We start from the raw sequence: 24,102 nt of genomic DNA on the forward strand, positions 1-24,102 counted from the left end.
AGTACAGTTAAAACCATTATTTCTAGGCCCAGTACTACCAACTTGCAAACAACTCAAAATCTTGTGAGACTGGCAGTCAGAGGCACACTGCCATAGACAATATATATCAAGCATTAAAATATATATGTATATATATATTTTTTTTTTTAACAGGCAGAACTGGATGCCATGCTGGTGGAATGTGCAGGAGATGGGATTCCATTGATTGCTGCTGCAGTTGGAGGTGCCACATTTGCTCCATATTTTGCTGGTTTTCTTCCATTACTGCTTAGTAAAATGGTGAGAGATGTGATTTCATGTCGCAGTATATATTCTTTCTAAGAGATCTAGAAAACATTGCGTATATTAGGGTAACCTTGATTGCTAATTCACATCAGTTGACTTGCCGTATGAAAGTGCATCCCTTCCTATCCAGGCAGACCACAGTTAAAGTGACCCTCCAAACAGTATTTCTTGTTGTAGGTGTAGAATGTGGAAAGGAAAAATTTTTCATTTAAATGGACCTCAAGGCATACCAGGCAGGAGACTTAGAGGTATTGATGCTTATTCAACCAAAAAACAGAACACATATGCTTTGTCTTCCCAACACAGTTTGCTTATGAAACGGTGCACAATGTAATTCAGCCTTTGGAAAAATACCATTTTACTCTGAAAGAAAAAAACTATATTTTTATGTTCTTGGGAACTTGTGCACAGATTTGAGTTTCTGTATGTTTGTATATATGTAAGTTCCCATCCCCTGTGGCAGTGCTAAGACTGATACATAAATAAGGTGTTGTCAGAAAACCATAAATACCTTTGACTAATAGTGCAACTGTTTAGAGATAGTTGTGTGTGCTGTTATTCACTTGTATTCTCTGTAAGGGGCAATTCACACCATAGAAACAGTCTGAATGCGTTTTTGCATGCACATTTTTTACATGTTTTTGATGCGTTCCAGTGCATTTGTTTCTCCTCTTTTTTTTCCTTCAGCTTAAATAAGAACATGTGCATTCCAGTACATTTTTGATGCAGTTTACTTTAACAGTTCAGTGCAGACAAAATGCAGTTCTACTTTTTTTTTTTTTCCGGAACTGACGACACTGGTGTGAACTATGCCTTTGGAAACAATATAACCTACTATGCATGCGTTTTTGATGCTGAAAAAAAAACACTGAACAGCCTGTAGGTGTGAACCGGCCCTAAGAGCACAAATGCCAGCAGGGGACTGTGCAAAGCATATGTACAGGGGATAGGTACAGTTGCAGTTACACTTTAAAATCTTTAATAGGTTAACAGTTGTGTCTTTCAGCAGCCCAGGGAGAGAGTTTGTTTTCAGCCTATAGCTCAGACGGGAGATCTACATGCGGGGCTTTATGGGCTGACTCCAGCCTAACCTTTCTGGTCTGAAAGAGTTGCTCAATAGCATACATAGCTATCATGGGATGGATTTCCATCACTGGAACTTGCCCGCAACCTAAGTAAGACTAGGTATAGTTGTGGATCTATCAGTGAAGCACCTCTGAAAAACAGTTCATGGTGGATCTCTTTTCAGGCGTTTGACAGGCAGTGAGGAAGTGATAATTTTACCACCCCCCCAACACTACCAACAAGCTCTAACACTACCCCCTACTAGGATCAATTCTTTCACACAAAACTTATTTTCCTGACCCTAACTTAGCTTAGTATAGTCTGGCAACTATATACTGTATTAGATGGAATACAAATGTTGTAAACATTAATTATCAGTGAGAGGCAATACTACTATACTATGAGCCGAAGGATTAATAGATTCTAGATTTTTTGATATTTTGGTTCAACTGTTTCCTGTGTTTTGTATGAAAATGTTTCCATCCATTTTTCTCTACATAGAAGCCAAGCTGTTCACCTGCAGAGAAGTCATTTGGAGGAGGTATTCTGGCGGAATCGGTAGTAAGTTTGAGTGAGGCAGTTGTACAGTTTGTGCCCCAGTTACTTCCTGCACTTGTCTCTGGAGCGCAGGACAAAGATGATGAAGTTCGCAGTAATTCTGTGTTTGGACTCGGGGTTCTGGCAGAGCATGGAGGTGCCTCAATGCACAAGTATCCTACAAAAATTAGTATGCATTTCTTGCTCACTCCTTATACACAGATTTTATACTTTGTTTCTTTGTTGAGACCAGATTGTTGAAAGAGACCAGACCTATTGTAGTCAAGGCATTAATTATTATAATTCTGTTTCATGGAGATGAGTACAACACTTGCCCATATGACCTTTACCCCACTTAGATGACTAAAGAATGTTGTATATTTCTTGTTTTCTGCCTATCACACTTTGATGTGCAAATTAGTTATGCATATCCATAGAAAGTACCACTCTTGTCCTTGACATGTAAACAGACATTACCCTAAGTTGCTTTCAGTATTATCATCTATAATCGGCTGCGAGGAGAATGGTCGAGCTCTGGACAATGTGTGTGGGGCAGTGAGTCGGATGGTGTTGAGTCATCCTGGAGGAGTGCCACTGGAGCAGGTAACAGTCTATGCACAATTCTCATTGGATTGCATTTGTCAGTGCTGGTTATCGATTTGGCAGGAATCTCTACAATATAGCTACTTGCCCAGGTAGCCTGTCACTTCTGTTTACTTACAAAGATTCGCCTTTGTTACACCACTTAGTTATCACCTGTCAAGCCTCCAGTGGAAAGATATCTGCACCTGACTTTGTCTGTTCACCTGCTGGGATCATTATGACAGTGTCTTTTGAAGGTGATTCTGGCTGGATTTTGTAATTGATTTCACGCTGCAGAAAATGCAGCATTGACCCCAGGATTCAGCAAGAGTAGTGAGACTATATGGGTTACAACAGGGAACCCAACAAGGACTACTTGAGGCCATAGGACAGGGATAGACAACCTTGGAGAGGATGGGATCTACCTTAACAACATGGAAGTGATCAAAGATTGCCAGGGTGCAGCGCCTTTTTTTTTTTTATTTTAAGGATATAACTTGCAGAACATATAATAATATAAATGTCACTATAAAAAAAAAAATTAACTAGTTCTTACTTTTTAGCCTGGTTCTGGCCTAGCTGGGTTGAGTTGTGGTCTGGCTGGCTAGGTTCAGCCTGTAAGAGCAGTATATAATTTGATTAGGACAGTGCAAGGGTCAGCAGGATGTAATGCAGTCTGCAGATGTCAGTAATAAGTAATGCATAGATCAGTGGGAAGTAATGTATCCAAAATGTCCTGCGCTCAGTATCAAAAATCTTCAACCAATTAAAGTGAATAAGTAATAATTAAAGCACCACAGTGTTGGCAGCACTTATTAGTAACTAAATACAACACCATAAACATAATAAAATAAATGGTGTTGCTCTACAGCTGTAAATAAAATTGTGTAACAGAAACAGTGTGTTGTTATTTAATAATCATCATATCAGTATCAGAAATAGAAATCCAGTGCAAAAATATTACAATTTATAATAACCGTGTCCATCCAATGATAAGTAAACTATAGTAGTGCAAATAGATCTCCTAAAGTGACTTCAATCAATCCTTGTGCAATGTGATGTGTCTCCACTACCATTAAAAAAAAGCCTCTTACCTGAAACAGACCTCAGTGTAATGGAGGTCAACTCACACTGCAAATAGAAGAGGAAAAGCCAATAGTAGTAGTTTAAAATTTTGGGTTTACTAATAAAAGTCAAATACTCACAAATATGTTTAAAAACAAGCATTGAAACACCGCTCGGCTCCTGGCCAGCGTCACAGCTATTACTCCGCCCTTCGCATTTCATCCACAAAGGCATCTTCCAGGGGCTCAGAGAAGTGGGAAGTAATGCTAGGTTCAGAGGTCAGTAAGAAGTAATGCAGAGATCAGTGGGTCAGTAAAAAGCAATGCAGAGTTCAGTAAGAAGACAGTGCAGAGCTCAGTAATAGGTAATGCAGATTGCAGAACTCAGTCAGAAGTAATAAAAATTGCATAGGTCAGTAGGAAGTAATTCAGAGTGCAGAGGTCAGTAGGTAGCAATGTAGAGTTCAAAGGTCAGTTGGTAGTAATGCAATGGACATAAAAAACACACACCTGTTCATCTTTGGAACTCCTGCACTGCCGACCCTCCTCAGAAGTTCTTTCTCTCCTTATATGCAGAGTGGCGAAGAGAAGCATTTTCTAGATACTGCTTCTACTTGTTCTGCTCCCCACTATTGTCCCCTCGTGTCAGTCCCAGGCATTTGTCAGTGATAGAGAGGTGATGAGGATCGCCGCCCTACAAGAAGGGGAAGAACTTTTGAGGAAGGTCAGTATTGCAGGGATGCAATCTACCAATTGCATGACCGATTGATCATGATCAACGGGTTGCTGTCTCCCACCCTAGGAGATGTGAAAAGCAAGTAGGTTATTTAGCCCATTAGCCCATAACTGTAATATCCGTTTTGGAAGGACCGGCTTTTCTAGGCACACTCAAGTCATAATTACAATACTAAACCTTAATATAAATCCCAACTGCTTAATACATATGTTGTTCAGCCAGGCATTGTTATAATGGACATAACCATTCTGCTCCACTTCACATTCTTTTGACAAAAATATAGTGATCTGGGAACCCTAACAAGTGATACAAGAAGCAGCAAGAAAAAAATAAGCAATAGAGCATAGACTTCATAAATGGTTTTCCCTGGATCCTGCTATAGGAGTTTACAGAAGAACTAAACTCCTACAGCAACAATTAGTGCAGTTATATGTTCTTTATGTATTAACTAAATGTATATTTAAATCAATTATATTGCTAAAAATAAAATCCACAATAAGATCTTGGCAAAGAAGTAAATACCTCTTTCTGTTGCCTGCTTCTCCGAACACTACTCTAGTGCAGAGAAATCATCCATTGAGGTATCTTCAGCTGTTGTTACTTCCAGGAGGGTTGATTTCTTGGTCCCTCTCTGTGCTCACTGGTTCCTCCAGTTGATCCTACGTAGCTACAGGGTACATTGGAGAGATAGGGGTCATTGGGAGTAGCCAGTAATTGCAGCAAAGTAGGTGACCATAATATCCTCCCAGAATTGTAGGTTTCGGAAGAGACATTGAGGACTATTCCTCTGCGTTTAGAATGGTGTTTTGCAGGTCAGGCAGCAGGTAAAGAAAGCATTTATTTTCAGGAAACTCTTTCTCTTAATTGTACAATATAAGACACAGGCAACTTATTCATTTAACTTGGGTCATAGGCTTGTACACTGATTGGACACTGGCAAGCTTTTGAGGCTATGCCCCCCTGGAATACCTTCCCTATAGCCCTTCACCACTTGGTGGTTCCTCAATTTCTTGGTACTGTGTGAAGGTGATTGACCTCTTCTCCTTTGCAGAGAAATCCGCTTCACTAGTTTAATATTTTTCTTTATTTTTTTTCTTTAAATTCTTCAACCAACATTTCAATTCTGATGCCTACACAGAATCTGTGTATCCTTGTTGGTGCAACCTCGGTAAAACCCTTGGGAACCCTACCTGGTCCCCACACTGTGGGGACCACTTGTAATGTTGCTTCTGGTACTGGATCCTGTGTGGGACATTCACCTTGATATTTGGTGCAACGCATTGAGTTAGCCACCAGATGCTCTACAGATCCAGGGCCATAGTCCATCACCATGAAACCCAGTCCCTGAAGACCCTTTCGGAGGTATGCCCTCTGTGACGGGCAAAGCCTGGACTTTATATGCAGATCAGCATCGTGGACCACTAATGTTGTAAACGGAGCTATGTTGAAATGTATTCACTTCACAGTGCAAACAGTTTTTAAACTTGCTGCTAAATCTCATCCACTCAGAAGTCTCAGGTGGATGACCAGGTGTTCCATCACTCCACTGGTTGCACACGTTAACACCACTTCTGCCTAGATCTTTTTTAAGGTACTTAGGTGCTTCCTCCCACTCTTTCGCCATGAGTATTTGTTGCAGGATGGTCTACACCTGGGTTATTACCTACTCAGGTACCAGATCTGGCCTTTCACGTTAAGCCAGATTTGGTATTTCAAAGACCTCTATTCGACCCTACTTCACAATACTTGGTTTCAACGGCCTGGATTTTGGAGTCTTTGATTCCTACTTTGTTGAAAGCAAGAAGGCCACTTCCTGGAAGATCTATTATTGTACCTGGAAATTTTACTTTGCCTGGTGTGAGCACAATCATTTCAGTCCCAGTGTTTACTCTTTGCCTCACATTCTCGCCTTCCTACAAACAGGTCTTGACCAGAATCTAGTTCTTAGCACCCTAAAAGAGCAGATATCGGTCCTATACATCCTTTTTTATAGGTATTTGGCTTCACACTCCCTTGTGAAAACCTGTATTCAAGGGGTTTTTCGCATTCCCCCTTTGCAGCACCATGTTCTTTTTTGAGACCTTAATTTGGTTCTCTCAGCCTTGCAGATACCACCCTTTGAACCCATCAGGGATATTCCCTTAGGCTGTTATCCACACCTGTGCAAGCTGATGTGTTGCATTCTTTTGCTGTGTATTTTGGCACACGACAATACAGGGAAGCTGAGCACGTTTTTGTGCATTTGTTTTGTATGACAAGCAAGTGAATGCTACTTGTATTTGGAGTGCCTAGTTGTTGCCCACTCTTCATATATTTTGCTTTAGGATTTCCAGTGATGTTCACATAAGTTGCTTGTGCCCTATACTGTACGATTAAGTTACAAGGAATTTTAATTTACCTGTAAATTTTACATCTTGGAGTATAGTACAGGACACAAGCCACCCTCCCTAGCTCCCCTTGTTACTCTGCATTGCTTACTACAAAATGAAAGACTCATGGTGTAGGGTAGGGTTATAGGGGAGACTCCCCAGGGTGGTGTGTCCTAAAAATCGTGCCAGTGTCCATTCACCTGAATGTATGAGCCTATAACCTGGTTGTTAGCAGCTCCTAGATATCGATATACAATTAGGTCATGGTATCGGTTTGCTGACCCCCCCATCCCAGAGCATCAAACAGAGTGCAGTGCAGAGAGACTACTCATAAAGTTGGAGCTGTAGTAGGGAGCATGAGCCACTTAAGCCGATGCCTTCTCTGTAGTGCTGCGTTCTGTCCCAGACGGAGTGATACCAACTGCACTCCACCTCCTATCCCTGCTAGCGGTCTCCAGAGTGGTACCAGCAGCAGGAAAGAAGAGATCTTCAGGTCAGTGTGAAGCATTACACTGGGTATAATAGTATAGGGCTGCTTTCACACTGATTTGCTGCGGTTTACCCACACCGCGGGTGCAGTGCAGCGTAACTGCAGCTTTCCTGTGTGTTTGCTGCACTTAGTCATAGACTTCTATTATACCCTGTGGATTTGGTGCACTTTCTGAAAATGCACAAAAAATTCTAAATGAAGGAATTTTGATGCACTTTCAGAAAGTGCACCACACCTGCAGGATATAATAGATGTCTATGGCAAAGTGCAGCTAACCCAGGAAAGTTGCAGATGCTCTGCGCTGCACCCACAGTGCAGGTAAACTGCAGCACATCAGTGTGAAACAGCCTTATGGGGGGGCTCAGATCATTATGGGGTTAATTTACATTTGCAGTTTGGGGGGTGGTAAAACCCCATAGTTAAGACCTCCCCCCAACCACCCTCCCTTTAGCTGCAGTGGCCGGGGGTGTACACATGTTGCACAGCAACATTACTGGTTATATGCCCCTTTATGATTGGTGGGTGTAGCACCTGCCAAGCATGAACCATTCAGCTGAATGTGACTGCTCTGCAAGTGTCCTGCAACCTTGTGTAGTACAACAAAGCAGCTTTTCCACCACCTGCTTTAACCCCTCGGACCCTGCAGAAGCATGCAGTTGCGGGGCACTTGCAGAACAGCCCGATTTACTTGAATGGGTCACGATTGGCAGGCGGTAGCCCCCACCAAAAGCAACAGGGGGTTTAATTCCTGCTGCAGAATGTATATACCTTTTGGATGAAGGGGATATGGATTGGAGGCATTACAACCACAACTCAACCACAGAGTTTTACACCCACCAACTGTATGTGTGAACGAGCCCTAAGGGTGCCGCTGCCGAATGCAACCATGGACTAATTCACAAGTTCAGCAGGCACTGCTACTCATCTAAAAAGCAATCCGAGTGTGTTTGACAGGTGGTGAGGAGCCGATATTTTGCCTCCTCACCATCTGATTTAAACCCATGATTGCTGTGCAATGCATTCCATGGCGGCACGGTAGTACAGCAATCGGAGGTTTAAATCCAATGTGAGGAGGCGACACTGTGCCTAGTGATCTTTGACTTCTCCCATGTTCAGGTAGATCTCCACCTCTTTAAGGTTGCCTTCCCCTGCTATAACCCATGGTGTATGAATAAGTTGCCTTTAACCTGTACTATACTCCAAAATTAAAATTTACAGGTAAGTCCAAAACCTTTTTTTTTTTTTTTTTTTTTTTTTTTTGTGGGGGGGGGGGGGATTTCATTTTAGTGATGGACTCTATGTACCTAAAATAAACACCTGAGTTTATTTTAATTTCAAGCTTCTGTAATTCCCTGTATAGGAGCCCTCAGATTAGGAGGAGGGCAGCACTCTGAGCTATTCAGGTTGCCTGAAATAACTCTTTAAACTGACAAACGTTTTACATTGCTTGTTTGTTTTGTACTTCTGTTTCAATCCCAAGTGACCCTCCTATTCTGCCCATTTAGGTATTTCCTGTGTTACTCCGTTCTCTACCTCTTAAAGAAGATTTTGAGGAGAACAGTACTGTGTTTAAATGCATTGCTTTCCTGTATGAGAAAAACCCAACTCAGGTATAGTATTATGTAGCAGCAATGCGTAAAGAGCCCACAGAAATGCATAATAATATGGATGAATGCATTCTGATTTGTTGCACTTTTCTTAGTGTGTCATGACACATTTATGAGCTGTAATATTCTGTGTAACATTTTAACCATCCAATAAAACTTTTATTTTTAATCCATTGAGGGACACAGGAAGTCTTTAATCACTCATATTTTAGAACTTAAAGTGGGTCTAAAGGCACAGGGTTTTTTACCATCATGCATTCTTTGCATGAGGGTAAAAAACCTTCTGTGTTTAGCAGCCCCCTTAACACTTATCTGAGCCCCTTTTCGATCCAGTGATGTCTATAAGAGCCTCGGTTCTCCGGGGCTCTCACTCCTGATTGGCTGAGGCAAATACCAGGTAACTTACCAGAATGCTAGAAGTCTAGAGCTCACCTCATGCAGAAATCCGTGTCTGAAATCAGTGCTGCTGTCAGTCATAGCCAGTGAGCCAATCAGGAGAGCAAGGGGGCAGGGCCGAGCCACGGCTTTGTGTATGATTGGACACACAGAACCACGGCTAGGGAGCGCGCCTACTCGGGTTCTCCCATAGCAAGCTGTGAGGGCAGCCGACAGGAGGGAGGGACCAGGAGTGCCAGCGGGGTACCTGAGAAGAGGAGGATCCAGGCTGCTCTATGCAAAAGCACTGCACACAGCAGGTAAGTATAACATGTTTGTTATTTACTGTAAAAAAAAATACCAAGACTTTGGTGCCACTTCAAAATTAGCTAACAGCCCAAACATCGTATTTTTCTGTAAGAAAAGACCCTGAAGAATAAAATGGTGGTAGCTGCAATTTTTCATGCCACATGATATTAGCTTATCAATTGCAAATTTACAGTCAAAAATACACTAAAATGTTAGTTCACATGAACCTAATATATTACCTTTTTTTTTCCACTAAAATATAAAAGATGATGTTGCAACACGTAAATACCAAACATGTCAAGCCTTTAATTGCACATGTCCATGAAATGACAACAGAGTTAAGTACACAATGTTCCGTAGGTGAAAAAAAAAACTTTTACAGGTTATCTATTTAGAGTCAACTGTGAACGACGGCTCTAAAAATGATTGCTCTTCGTCTTATGTTTATGCCAATACCTCACGTGTCTGACACATTTTGCCACGTGTGTATGTTGTGTTATGTATGTGAATTGAGGTGGGGGACTTTCACATTTTTTTTTGTGTGTGTTTTTGTTTTTTAATAGTTTATTTATTTTTTTTACATTTTTTGGAACGTTCTTTCCAGTTTTTTCGCCGGAGGGGAGATCAGCAAATAGCGCTGGTAGACAAGGGATTAAGATTCAGATTATACTACCACCCACAGGAGAAATGGACACTAGCAAAGACAGAAAGAAATAGACCATCCTAGGAAAGCTTGCTAACAGCATGCCTCCAGCTTCCATAATGTCCTTGGAGGATGGATGGCTTTTCTTCAGCACTGCTGTGTTTAAAGACCAGCCTTTTTGATTGCACTTTTTTATTTTTCAAAACTAGTTGAAACTCTTCTTCCTTGCCTCTAGTTTTCTCTCTCCTGATTGCCTTGCTTTAGGAGTACCACACCAAAACCTCGCTGGACTTGACATAGTGGGGATAGCTAAGAAGTGACCTTCGGGCACTGATTTCTGCATGGGGTGCTCTCTAGACTTCTACCAGAGTTCTGGTAAGTGATCTGGCATTTCTTCAGCATTTGAAGTAGAATTTCAATCTGTGACCTATTCCTGATGTTACAGTGATTTTGGTCACGTCCGACCATCTGACCCTAGCCTTCTACCAGCTATCTGGGTTTGTACTTGAGGCCTTGCATCTTACCTTGAGCCTATCCATTGCCCTAATGCAATGTGGTCATAATATGGCTAATTCTAGACATGGATAGACCAGTCTCACCATACTGGGTACCTCCAGCTCACTTTATACTAATGGCTCCAGTGCTACTTTCAGTGTGCCTACTGTTGGTGCCAATGTCTGCAAACTGAAGTCATTTTGCTCTTTGAGTCTATACCATTCTTCATATCCTCCTTAGCTCTTATGCGTAGCTGGATCTTCTGCCCTTTCGACTAGGGTTTTTACTTTGATGATGCAAAATTGAATCCAAATGATCCAGTTGTTTGCCTTTGTGACCTCTGAGATCAGAGTCAACACTTTTTCACCCTCTACATCCGATTCTGTATCTGATTTGCCTGCAGCCCTATTGGCTTCCAAGCCATTGACTGCATGGACTCTGATTCTGAGCTACTAAAGTCCTTGACTGATGAACTTGCCTCTAAAGAGTAGCAGTCTACAGTAGACTACTACTTTTCAGAGGCAAGTTCTACAGTAGACTGCTACTCATCAGAGGCAAGTTCATCAGTCCAGGTCTTGAGTAACTCAGAATCAGACAGAGTCTGTGTGTTCGATGGTTTGTAAGTCAACACGGCTGCAGGCAAATCAGATACAGAATCGGCTGGAGAGGGTGAAGGAGTGCACCTGTGGCCCTTTTGGCTCCTATTGATGAGCCTATTGATTGATTGAGGCGCCATTCTGAAACTAGGGGGATCAACCTATTGCTTTTACTAGTGCCCGCTTAGCTTGTGCCTCTGTGACTGAAGTTGCTAACAACTGTTGCGAAAGTGACTGCAGAGCTCAATCTCAGTCTTCACAGGACTTAGATTGAGCTATGCAGTCACTTTTGTAGCAGTTACTTTCTTCCGGGTCACTATCCTGTGCATTGTCCTTTTTTGTCTCTTTCGGTCAGTTGACCATGTTGACCATGCTTATCAGACGACGTTTTCCCGGAAACTGTATATGCCGTCATAACCTTTGATACTGTACCTCACGGCACTGCAAATACATTGGCAGCTTCAGTCACAGAGGCACCAGCTAAGCGGGCACCAACAATTTGCCCTCTTTAAAGCGCAGTAAGTTGTGACATGACTCCGTATTACTAGCATCACACACAGTGAATGACAAAAGTGAGGCTTCCCACCTGTGACCTATATCTCACTACACAGCGGAAGCAAAAGAATGTTGCGTCACTTTAAATGCAAAACATGTCACTTTCACACCTGAAAATCAAGTAGTGTTTCCATTTTTTTGTCTAACCCCTGTAGGGTTCTGCCTTTCACCTCAACCAGTATGTTGTTCTGACTGGCTCCAGTTCACCAACAGGAAATCTCCCTCCATTGTCTTGATGTGGCTGGAGCTGTGAGTGGCTATCTATCAGCCACTGCTTTTATGAAGACTGATTCCCTGTTTGTAAACCTGGATGGACCCTTTTATGGTGCTTCGACGTGCTCCACCATCTCTAGGTTGCTCAGGCAGACCATCATTCAAGCTTATGGTCTCAAGGATCGGGTTCCATCCTTTTACTGTCGAGGCACACTCTTAACACATCTGTAAAAACAAATGTTTCTCAGATTTGCAAGTCTGCCCCTGGTCTTCTGTTCACACGTTCTCTAATTGCTACTAGGTGGATATCTCTGATTCATCTGATGACCGATTTGGGCGTATGGTCCTTCAGGCAGCTCTTTTTAGCTGAAGTCAGTTCCAAGCTTTTTTGGACCTATTAGCATTTGTTTTCTGTGTTTCCTACCCTTTAGACGGGCTGCTTTTGAATGTCCCAAAAGTTAAGGACTTCCTGCACCCCTCAGTGGACAAGAAAGAAAATGGTATCTTTAAAATCCTATTCTGGAAGTCTATTGGAAGATGCAGGAATTAATGACTGTTGGGTTATCCTGCCACCTACAAGAGGATTGAACACTGGTACACAGAGGGTATCCACCTAAGAATAATAAAAATATGGGGCTGCTGGCTACAACAAGCAAAAATCCTGTCTTTTCTGTGATTCACGTGACTGGGTATTCAGAGTAGCTTGGTTCAAATTCTGGCCAAGACACTAACTTCAGGAAGTTTGTAAGTTTTTCAGTGCTTGCATGAGTTTCCTCCGGCTATTCTGGTTTCCACCACATTCCTATGACATGCTGGTGGGTTATTGACTCCTGTGTAAATTGGCTCTATTATGTGTGCATGTGTATATGTATACATGTTAAACAGGGACCTTAGATTGTAAGCTCCTTAGGAGCAGTGACTGATGTGAATATACAATATGTAAAGTGCTGGTAAATTGATGGTGCTATAGGAATACCTGTAACAAAATAAAGTGAACATAGCTTAGTGAATGAGGTGAAGGTAAGTGAAAGATCAGAATGTTGCAAAGTGAACATTTCTTCTTTAGAAAAAAAATAAAAATCAACCCTATTGTGTTTTATTCCTGTATCCCCATGGGGAGATTGTCCTGCATTTCTTGTGTTCTCGTACAGCCATCAAATAGACCTGCAGTGACAGGAGATCCCCCCCCCCCCCCCCCCCAAACTACATTAATTGACTGTAATTATTTCCTACTGTATATCAAAAACTAAAGGAAAATAGTGAGGGGAATTTAAACAAACTAGAGCAAATTGTGCATGACAACCAATCAGCTTCTAACTTGTTCAGTTAAGCTTTGGAAATGAAAGCTTAGAAGCTGATTGGTTGCCGTGCACTGCTGCTCCAGATTCTGTTTGCTCCAATCCTAGTAAATTTACCTCTGTGACTGGAGTTAGGTCTTAAAAACTGGTAACAGCAGTGGTGTATTTAGGTTTTGTGCTGCCCTAGGTAACACAAAAAATGCCCCCCCCCATGGAGAGACCCTGACACCAACCAACACCCCCTCCCCCACGAAGAGTGCCTGCCATTGACTAACAGCACCCCAGCCCCCACCCGAGAGAGCCTTCCACTACCACCGCCACCCATACACTGGCAGCCTCCCTCCCCTCACCTCGGCGAGAGAGAAGATACCTTCACATCTCCAGACATACCTGGGAACAAGAGTCAGGCTCTGCATACACTATCAAGCAGCCTCTCTCAGATTCCACCTGGTCCACATGCTGTGTGTGTCTTCTTCCATCCCTTCTTTAGGGGTGCGCCACTGCACCCCTGAAATATGCCCCTGGGTATCAGACTTGGTGGATCAAGGACATTAGGTCTTTAATGTTCTCTGACTATAAACCTGTCCAGATGTAGGAAATCAAGATATGAGTTCCTATTCCAGCTGTGTTTTGTAAGTGTACATTACCTGCCAAAAGTGGAACACCTTTTTAATGTAGTGTTTCTGTTGTCTACTCCCTGTAATTGCTCTTTATTAATACTGTGCATTGGTAGTAGAAAAAAGCAGTGCCCTCAAATTCAAGTCATACTGGTTAAGCTTTTTAATAAATCCTTGCACATAAGCAAATCCCCGCTGTAGTAACTATAAACAATGGAACTTGTATGACCAGTTAAACTAAGGTATTTTTGCCAGTTTACAGCAGTGCCACGCACTCTACAAACTGAAGGTCTTATTGTTTTCAGTGTGAAAATTTTATACTGTGAAGGGAGCATAATGGAGCCCGCACTTGCTATGGTGCATACCCTTTTCAAGCATGATTGCGTAAAAAGCTATACCTTTTATTAAATTGATTCTGACATAAATGTAATATATATTTGATAAGCTCTAAGCAGTCTTCAAAACTTTACAAAACATAAAATTGTTTATAAAACCAGAAAATCAGCTTGCGTTGTCACAGATTGAGCAATGTAATGTTTTCACAGTATGTAAATATGCTAATAATAGATGCAAACCAGAGCAAGCTAAAATATAATAGTATCCATACTGTATTTACTGTACATCAACCCCAGCAACGCATTCATTGGAACAAGTAAGATCAGGATTTTAAGATAGACCATGTATGGTATATTTTTACACTGATCCAGCTTATACCAATGAAATTGTGTACCATGCCTGGCCAATGTCCCTGGAAGCCTGGATTCACTGAAGTAGACACGCTACTACAGTGATCTCCACTTGCTTCTGAATGCTGTACTGAGCTTGGCTGCTTAGCACGGGTTGCCATTCACTTTGTATTCTCTGATTGGACGTAGTGGAGAGGCAGGGCGGTGATGCCAGCATGGGACCCAGAATCTAATGGTGATCACTGGAGTAGCGGTGTCTACTTCAGTGATTTCCAGCATCCAGGGACATAGGCCAGGTATGGTATATACAGTACATAGTGACATTGGTACAAGCTGGACCAATGTAACTATGTAAAAATAAACCATAACTGGAATTCTTTAACCACTTCCCACCTGGCTGCTGTACATACACTTTAAATACCTGTACGTCCCGACAAAACCTGTGCTGAACGCCCCCTAGGGGCACCACAGCCACGTGATTCTGACATATCGGGACATGCTGTGATTGGCCCTCCTGATCAGGTGATGGGTGTATCCAATCAGAGCCATCACAATGTAGTCAAAGGTGCACACCTCTGTAGTGGCTCAGTGAAAGGGGGGGGGGAGGGGTCAGCTATCTGTGTGTAGCTGATGATTTTATTGTTCAGCTACACACAGATCACACAGACTGTAACCATCCGTCACCAGTGCACCAAGCACCATCTATCCCTGTCCAGTGTACTAGTGCTCCACCAACATCTGTCACAGTGTACCAGTGCACAAAAATATCTGCAGTAGTGTTCCGTATAAACATCTGTCAGTGTCCCATTGCAGCATCAACATCTGTTGGTGTCCCTAGTGAACCATCATCTGTCAGTGTACCAGTCTCCCATCAATATCTGTCACAGTGTACAAGTGCACAGAAACATCTGTCAGTGTACCATTGTTCCATCAAGATCTGTCACAATGTACCAGTGTCAGAGGGCAGAGTAGACATCTGGGGTCCAATAGACCCCAGATCTGTCCATAAAGAGTACACATCACAGCCTATTGCTGTCACAAATGAGGTTTACATTCCTTGTGACAGCAATAAAAGTGATAAAAAGTGTAAAAATAAAATAACATAAATAAAACATTTTAAAGTGCCCCCCCTCTCATGCTTGCGTGCATAGGTAAACGACAATCACACCGCACGTGCTGTATTGCCACAAACATTAGAGCGAGAGCAATAATTCTAGCAACAGACTACCTCTGTAATTTTAATCTATAAAGTGCTATGGATAATTTTAAATACCATAGTTTGGTGTAATTCCACAAGCGTCTGCAATTTAAAAGCGTGGCATGTTTGGTATCTATTTACTCGGCGAAACACCATATTTTACCCATAATATTGGGTATTATATTGTGTTTGTGTGCATTAAAATTTGCATTAAAATTTTATTAAAAATCACTTTTTCCCAAAAAGTTTCTTTCGAAAAACCATTGTGCAAATACCATGTGACATTAAACTTGCAAAACCCACCATTTTATTATCTAGGGCCTCTGCTAAAAAAAATATATAATGTTTGTGGGTTCTAAGTAATTTTCTAGCAAAAATACAGATTTTTACTTGTAAACAAAAAGTGTCAGAAGAAGTCCTGCTCTTAAAGTGGAGAACGCCTGGAGGTGCTCCTTAAATGTTGGGCCTCCTCTATGTGGCTAAGCTGTGAAAAGTCTCACATATGGTATCGCCATACTCAGGAGGAGTGGCTGAATGTGTTTTGGTGTGTGAGAAATAAATTGTTAATGACATTTTTGTGAAAAAAAAAAGTTTTTCATTTCTTCATTTTCCAAAGAATTGTGGGAAAAAAGTACATCTTCAAAAAACTTGCCATGCCTCTTACTAAATATCTGACTGTCTACTATCCAAAAAGGGGTAATTTGAGGGGTATTTGTACTGTTTTGGTATTTTAGGGCCTGAAGAAATGAGATGGCAGTCAGTAAAACAGGTGTGATCAATTTTCAAGGATAGGTACCTTAGCTTGTAGACTCTATAACTTTCACACAGACCAAATTATATTCTCTGATTTGGGTTATTTTTACCAAAGAAATGTAGCAGTTTATATTTTTGCCAAAATTTATTTTAAAAAATTACTTATTTGCAAAATTGTAGAAAAGAAAACATGTCTTTTTTTTTCCCAGAATTTTTGGTCTTTTTTTCATTTATAGCACAAAAACTAAAAAAAAAAAAACAGTGGCAATCAATTACCACCAATGGAAAGCTCTATTTGTTTGAAAGAAATGATAAACATTTTATATCGGTACAGTGTTGCATGAGTAATTGTCATTCAAAGTGTGACAATGACAGCACTGGGAGCTGAAAAATGGCCTGGGCAGGAAGGGGGTGAAAGTGCCCGGTATTGAGGTGGTTAAATTCGAAAGCAATGTCATTTTGCTTCCATATGTTTGTAAGCCGTGTTTCATTTTATGCTTCATGAACAGATGGACTAGGTCCTAAATAGCAGTGCAATGCCCTAATGTAAGCAGTTAGCTGCTACTTGTCAGTTATTTCCAAAATGTAAACATCTGATTGGTTTCCAAGAGTTGTTTGTCCAGAATATGAAATACACCCTCATTCGTTACTAACAACAGTATTTGCATAATATTTGTGTAATCCTAAATACACATGGGGTTTATTTTCAGTTACAGGATGTCGTAATGTAGTTTGCATGTTCTGTTACATTTTAGTCCTCATGTACACTGGACGTTTTTACAGCAGCCGTTTTCGGCTTTTGACGTTTTTTTCTACAGCCAGTAAACCCCCCAGCATGTTATCCTATGTATCCATGCACACATAGACTGTAATGAACGATTGTTGGCTGGGATGTTTTTTTGGCTGGAAAAAAAAACAGGACTAGTGGATTTCTAGAGGAGTTTTTTAGCTGCAAAAGCGCTCTAACGTGGCAAAATGCAGTAAATTGCGGCAAAACCAGCGCTTGTGGCCTTTTTTTAGACTAAAAAAAACCTAAAAAAACAATAAACTCAAACACAAAAAAAGCGGCTAAATGCTAAAAAACCTGAAAAACTCACACTTTTATGTGACTTTACACAGCTAACGTTACCAGCGTTATTAAAACACCCCGTCTGCATGAAGCCTGAATGTAGTTTACATGTTTTGAACATGCTTAGAACTGTTTGGTTTTTAAAAAAGTGAGAAGCCTAGTCATCACAATTTGTTGTACACTAGAAGTGTAAGCACCCCCAACATTTCTCTTTACCGACTGGTTCACACCAGAATCGCACAGTCTGCGTTCCTGTGAAATTTTTGTGTGTTCCTGCAGTGGGATTTGGCAGCCATTTGAATGGGCTGCAAATTGCACCAGAACACACAAAAATTGCGTTGCACCAAATCACGTGGTACTGTGGTACCACCACGCAATCTGGAGCTGCATTTGCAATCTACACTTGGACGCCGTTAATGTATTGGCATTCACAGCAGATTACAAAGGCAGTGCGTTTTGAACACAGTGCGGGAGACACAGACGAAACACCTTTTCCGCACTGTGTTTTCGTGTGAACCAGCCCTTACTGAGCATCAGCATTAACTGCAAGTTAAATAATTACTTGTAGATCTGAAGGTAGCAGTCTGCTGGAGGACTTTTGGAGCAAGTTACATGTAACACCCATATTTTTCTCCTATACGTTCTCCTCGATCCCCCCACACCCACTGTCACATTTGAAATACAGAGTGGGTATGCAGGGCTCTGTTCGCACAACCACATCGTTCATTTCCAGAATTCTTTGAATGCGAGAAATACAAGTCCTGCCTGCCACTGCAACATACAGCTTGCAGTTCTCGAAGAATTGCAAGGCCACTGATGAGCACTCTCACAGTTCATTCACATGTCCTGTAGCTTTCAAAATGACAGCCCGTATAGAGGTACGGGCTGAAAGCTGTAGGGCTGGTCTGCAGGAGCCTGACCTTGCATCCACGATTCACAGATCACCAGTTCAATGCTTTGCAGGCTCCTGCAGGAAAACAAAATAACAAATGCATTTTTTTCTGCAAAAATGTGTGCATTTATTTTTATTTTTTTCCAAAAAGGTGAACTTAGTAAACCTAAAGGAGTACAGTCAGCATTTAATGGTGAGCTTTAAAGGCTAACTATAGTATACAGGCCTGCCTGATTGGATACAGATTGATTGAATGTTTTGTTGGGTCCTAATATTACATAGATTTGGAAAATGTAAAGTTTAATCACAAAATTGATTCCGTCACATTTAACGTGCATGGTGAGCTTAAAAGACACCGCTGTATGCTGTCTCCTGCGAGGCTGGTGTGTTTCTGGGCTACCACCCCCTTTATCATAAGGCTCTGGTGTGTTAATACTGAGCTTCATATTCATTTTAAATTGAAGTATGATGACACCTTATCTGCCTAATCACACACGGAATGTAGGGAATTGTGTGGATTGTAGCATAAGCTAGGTTTCAGTATGTTTTGTTATTTTATCCGCCTTTTTCTGATGACAAGTTCATTTTAATGTATATTTATCTGATTTACAGGTTCACTCTTAATATGTGTTTCTTTTGTAAAGGTTGTCAAACACATCAGTGACATTGCAAGAATATTCGGTCATGTTTTGGGGACAAAGGAAATCCAACCAGGTATAAGTGGTTAAGAACTCAACCTTGTGTATACTATACCTTCCATCCATCTTGTGTATATGATTAGAGCTTATACCAAGAATTGTTAGTGGACTCATGTCCGTTCTTTATTTACTGCTTCCAGAAGGCAAAATGTTTTACTATAATTAATAGTATTTAATGTAATGTAATTGCGGATACTGGGCTCCAAAGCATCTAAAATACTTAAAACAATTTATAGAGTACTCATCATAGCAATCAATTGTCACTTTGGTGGAATACACTATTTAGGTAAAAAAAACCTACCTTTACAACCATTTTAAGACTGGGACATCCAAAAGCAGTCCAACTGAGGGATGGGTAACACAGCAAACAATGCCAACACGTCAGGAGGGGCTCATCAGATTTAGAAAGCAATTTGTAGCACCTCAACATTGAAACTGGCATCAGAGGAGGCCTCCACATCCACTTGTTAGAACATAAAGCACTATTAAATCCAACGCAAACATATATTACATTGCAGCTTACAACTGTTAATTGTGATCACTGCATTAGTTTCCTTTTTAGGCTTTTTTTCTTCTTTTTCCACCTTTCATTCAGCCAACAAGATTACTGTTTTTCAGAAGTTCAAGCTCTCCAGAATGTATCAGTGTACATGTATGAGACAATCCATTTACCACTAGCAGGAGTGATAAGGGCTGTGGATAAGGAGGCACCACCAGTGCTTCTGTTTGGGGCCCAGGGGAGCCCAGGCAGCTGGGTGAATCGGATGTGGGCAGGGAGGGTGATCGGCGGGGGGGGCAATTACTGGAACTGAACTACTGTATGGCCCTGTCTGCAGCAGCTGAAAGCTGGCTTCTTCTCCTCTCCCTCCCGATGGCTTTCAGCTGCTGCTGAGAGAGCCATACAGGAAATCTGTTTCAGTATCTGCCCCCCACTGCACCCATCACCCTCCCTGTGCACCATACAAATCCCCCTGCTGCCCAAGCCCCCCTGTGTGCCCCCACAGTGCTGCCGGCTTCCCTACTCTCTTTCCCAGCAGCAACTTCAAGAATACAATAGGATCCCTCAGGATGGAGAGTGGAGGGGAAAGGTCTTCTAAACATATCACGTTTACCAGCCCCCTGGTAAACTACTTTATCTGAATAGAAAGTGCAAGTTGCAGTTTGACTTCAATTTTGTTATTTTATTAAAATCTGTTAATACATTTAACACTCCCCGAAACCCCTCACCCCACCCCAAGCTGATAATGCTGCTGTTTGCTGTGTCCTGTACTCATTCCTCCATAGTGATGTCTCACTAATACAGGAGGTGTTACTAGTCAGATAACTAGGTGAAAACAGAAGTAAAAAAGCCTAAAACGAGACAAATGATGCAGCCTCCTCGTCTAATGATTGATAAGCTGCAATATAGTACATTTTTGGTTTTGGGTTTATTACAGCTTTAAGAAACATGAACAGAAGCCCAGATAATGCTTCATTGGCTTTTCATTATCAGGCATCTGTTTGACTTGCAAAGCAGCTAACAGCTCTGGTAGAGTTCAGATTTTAGGCTGTAAAAATAATCTGTCTGATCCACCTGCAATGGTGGAGCAATAGGCTTGGAGACACCTGTGATAAACTTCAGGAAGCACAAAGAAGGCATCTGATTTCCTTAAAGCAGCAATAGCTGAGAGGTAAACTCTCAAAGCACTCCACGTTCAGACAGAGAGACATTTCTTTGGGATGTTTTGGAGCAGGACATAAGGTAGTGAGGACAATGTCCTGATTAAGGTGGGAGGCAGGGATCACCTTTGGGAGAAAGAAGGCCTCAGGACTTTGTGCATGTACAACACTAAGAAAGGCTTCTTCTAGATTAAGGCTGACCTTCCTAGCAGAGGTGATAGCTTCGAGAAAGGCCTTCCTTTCAGTAAGTTTGAACAAGGGAATACCGCTAATAGGTTCAACAAGCAGCTTCTGAAGAGTCGAGAGATCCAGATTGAGATCTAAAAATGCCAAAATATCTGCACTAAAAAAAACTTGAAACATTTTGTGTAAATTCTAATTGTGAAAAAAAAACAGCTGCTAGCAGGAAGACCGCTATATACAGAATCTCACAGAAGTAAGTACACCCCTCACATTTTTGTAAATATTTTATTATATCTTTTCATGTGACAACACTGAAGAAATGACACTTTGCTACAATGTGATGTAGTGAGTGTACAGCTTGTATAACAGTGTAAATTTGCTGTCCCCTCAAAATAACTCAACACACAGCCATTAATGTCTAAACCACTGGCAAGAAAAGTGAGTACACCCATAAGTGAAAATATCCAAACTGGGCCCAATTAGCCATTTTTCCTCCCCAGTGTCATGTGACTCGTTAGTGTTACAAGGTCTCAGGTGTGAATGGGGAGCAGGTGTGTTAAATTTGGTGTTATTGCTCTCACTCTCTCATACTGGTCACTGGTAGTTCAACATGGCACCTCAGGGCAAAGAACTCTCTAAGGATCAGAAAAAAAGAATTGTTGCTCTACATAAAGATGGCCTAGGCTATAAGAAGATTGCCAAGACCCTGAAACTGAGCTGCAGCACGGTTGCCAAAACCATACAGCGGTTTAACAGGACAGGTTCCACTCAGAACAGGCCTCGCCATGATCGACCAAAGAAGTTGAGTGCACGTGCTCAGCATCATATCCAGAGGTTGTCTTTGAGAAATAGATGTATGAGTGCTGCCAGCATTGCTGCAGAGGTTGAAGGGGTGGGGGGGTCAGTCTGTCAGTGCTCAGACCATTCTCCGCACACTGCATCAAATTGGTCTGCATGGCTGTCGTCCCAGTAGGAAGCCTCTTCTAAAGATGATGCACAAGAAAGCCCACAAACAGTTTGCTGAAGACAAGCAGACTAAGGACATGGATTACTGGAACCATGTCCTGTGGTCTGATGAGACCAAGATAAACTTATTTGGTTCAGATGGTGTCAAGCGTGTGTGGTGGCAACCAGCTGAGGAGTACAAAGACAAGTGTGTCTTGCCTACAGTCAAGCATGGTGGTGGGAGTGTCATGGTCTGGGGCTGCATGAGTGCTGCCGGCACTGGGGAGCTACAGTACATTGAGGGAACTATGAATGCCAACATGTACTGTGACATACTGAAGCAGAGCATGATCCCCTCCCTCCAGAGACTGGGCCGCAGGGCAGAATTCCAACATGGTAACAACCCCAAACACACCTCCAAGATGACCACTGCCTTGCTAAAGAAGCTGAGGGTAAAGGTGATGGACTGGCCAAGCATGTCTCCAGACCTAAACCCTATTGAACATCTGTGGGGCATCCTCAAACGGAAGGTGGAGGAGCGCAAGGTCTCTAACATCCAACAGCTCCGTGATGTCGTCATGGAGGAGTGGAAGAGGACTCCAGTGGCAACCTGTGAAGCTCTGGTGAACTCCATACCCAATAGGGTTAAGGCAGTGCTGGAAAATAATGGTGACCACACAAAATATTGACACTTTGGGTCCAATCTGGACATTTTCACTTAGGGCTGTACTCACTTGTGTTGCCAGCGGTGTAGACATTAATGGCTGTGTGTTGAGTTATTTTGAGAGGACAGGAATATTACACTGTTATACAAGCTGTACACTCACTACCTTACATTGTAGCAAAGTGTCATTTCTTCAGTGTTGTCACATGAAAAGATAGAATAAAATATTTACAAAAATGTGAGGGGTGTGCTCACTTTTGTGAGATACTGTATGTCCTAATACTATGCGTGAGTATAAAACTTTCAAACAATATTCAGTAAATATGAAAATTCAACAATTGTAGTAAGACTCCTTAACATAAAAGTACTTGTACATACAGGTGAAACTCAAAAAATTAGAATATCGTGCAAAAGTTCATTTATTTCAGTAATGCAACTTAAAAGGTGAAACTATTATATGAGATAGACTCATTACATGCAAAGCAAGATAGTTCTAGCCGTGATTTGTCATAATTGTGATGATTATGGCTTACAGCTCATGAAAACCCCAAATCCACAATCTCAGAAAATTTAGAATATTGTGAAAAGGTGCAATATTCTAGGCTTAAAGTGTCCCACTCTAATCAGCTAATTAAGCCATAACACCTGCAAAGGGTTCCTGAGCCTTTAAATGGTCTCTCAGTCTGGTTCAGTAGGAATCACTATCATGGGAAAGACTGCTGATTTGACAGTTGTGCAGAAAACCATCACTGACACCCTCCATGAGGTAGGAAAGCCTCAAAAAGGTAATTGCAAAAGAAGTTGGATGTTCCCAAAGTGCTGCATCAAAGCACATTAATAGAAAGTTATGTGGAAGGAAAAGGTGCACAAGCAGCAGGGATGACCACAGCCTGGAGAGGATTGTCAGGAAAAGGCCATTCAAAAGTGTTGGGGACTTTCACAAGGAGTGGACTGAGGCTGGAGTCAGTGCATCAAGTGCCACCACACACAGATGGATCCTGGACATGGGCTTCAAATGTCATATTCCTCTTGTCAAACCACTCCTGAACAACAATGTCAGAAGCGTCTTACCTGGGCTAAAGAAAAACAGACCTGATCTGTTGCTCAGTGGTCCAAAGTCCTCTTTTCTGATGAGAGCAACTTTTACATCTCATTTGGAAACCAAGGACCCAGAGTATTGAGGAAGAATGGAGAGGCACACACTGCAAGATGCTTGAAGTCCAGTGTGAAGTTTCCACAGTCTGTGTTAATTTGGGGAGCCATGTCATCTGCTGGTGTTGGTCCACTGTGCTTCATTAAGTCCAGGGTCAATGCAGCCATCTGCCAGGAGATTTTGGAGCACTTCATGCTTCCTTCCGCAGACGAGATTTATGGGGATGCTGACTTCATTTTCCAGCAGGACGTGGCACCTGCCCACACTGCCAAAAGCACCAAAACCTGGTTCAATGACTGTGGGATTACTGTGCTTGATTGGCCAGCAAACTCGCCTGACCTGAACCCCATAGAAAATCTATGGGGC

General features: G+C 41.9%; 1 protein-coding gene across 1 annotated transcript in view; it reads left to right on the forward strand.

Annotated features, from left to right (window-relative positions):
* The window catches only part of IPO4 (importin 4), a 132,563-nt gene that overhangs the window by 107,089 nt on the left and 1,372 nt on the right, over positions 1-24,102 (forward strand). Inside the window, 5 exon segments of the mRNA XM_089677176.1 lie at positions 154-279; positions 1,852-2,060; positions 2,358-2,490; positions 8,634-8,738; positions 19,079-19,148. Coding sequence (XP_089533302.1) covers positions 154-279; positions 1,852-2,060; positions 2,358-2,490; positions 8,634-8,738; positions 19,079-19,148 — 643 coding nt within the window.

Source organism: Staurois parvus, unplaced genomic scaffold, assembly GCF_062004578.1.
Source record: "Staurois parvus isolate SC_StPar_1 unplaced genomic scaffold, SC_StPar_1.0 ptg000178l, whole genome shotgun sequence".
Classification (NCBI taxonomy): Eukaryota; Metazoa; Chordata; class Amphibia; order Anura; family Ranidae; genus Staurois; species Staurois parvus.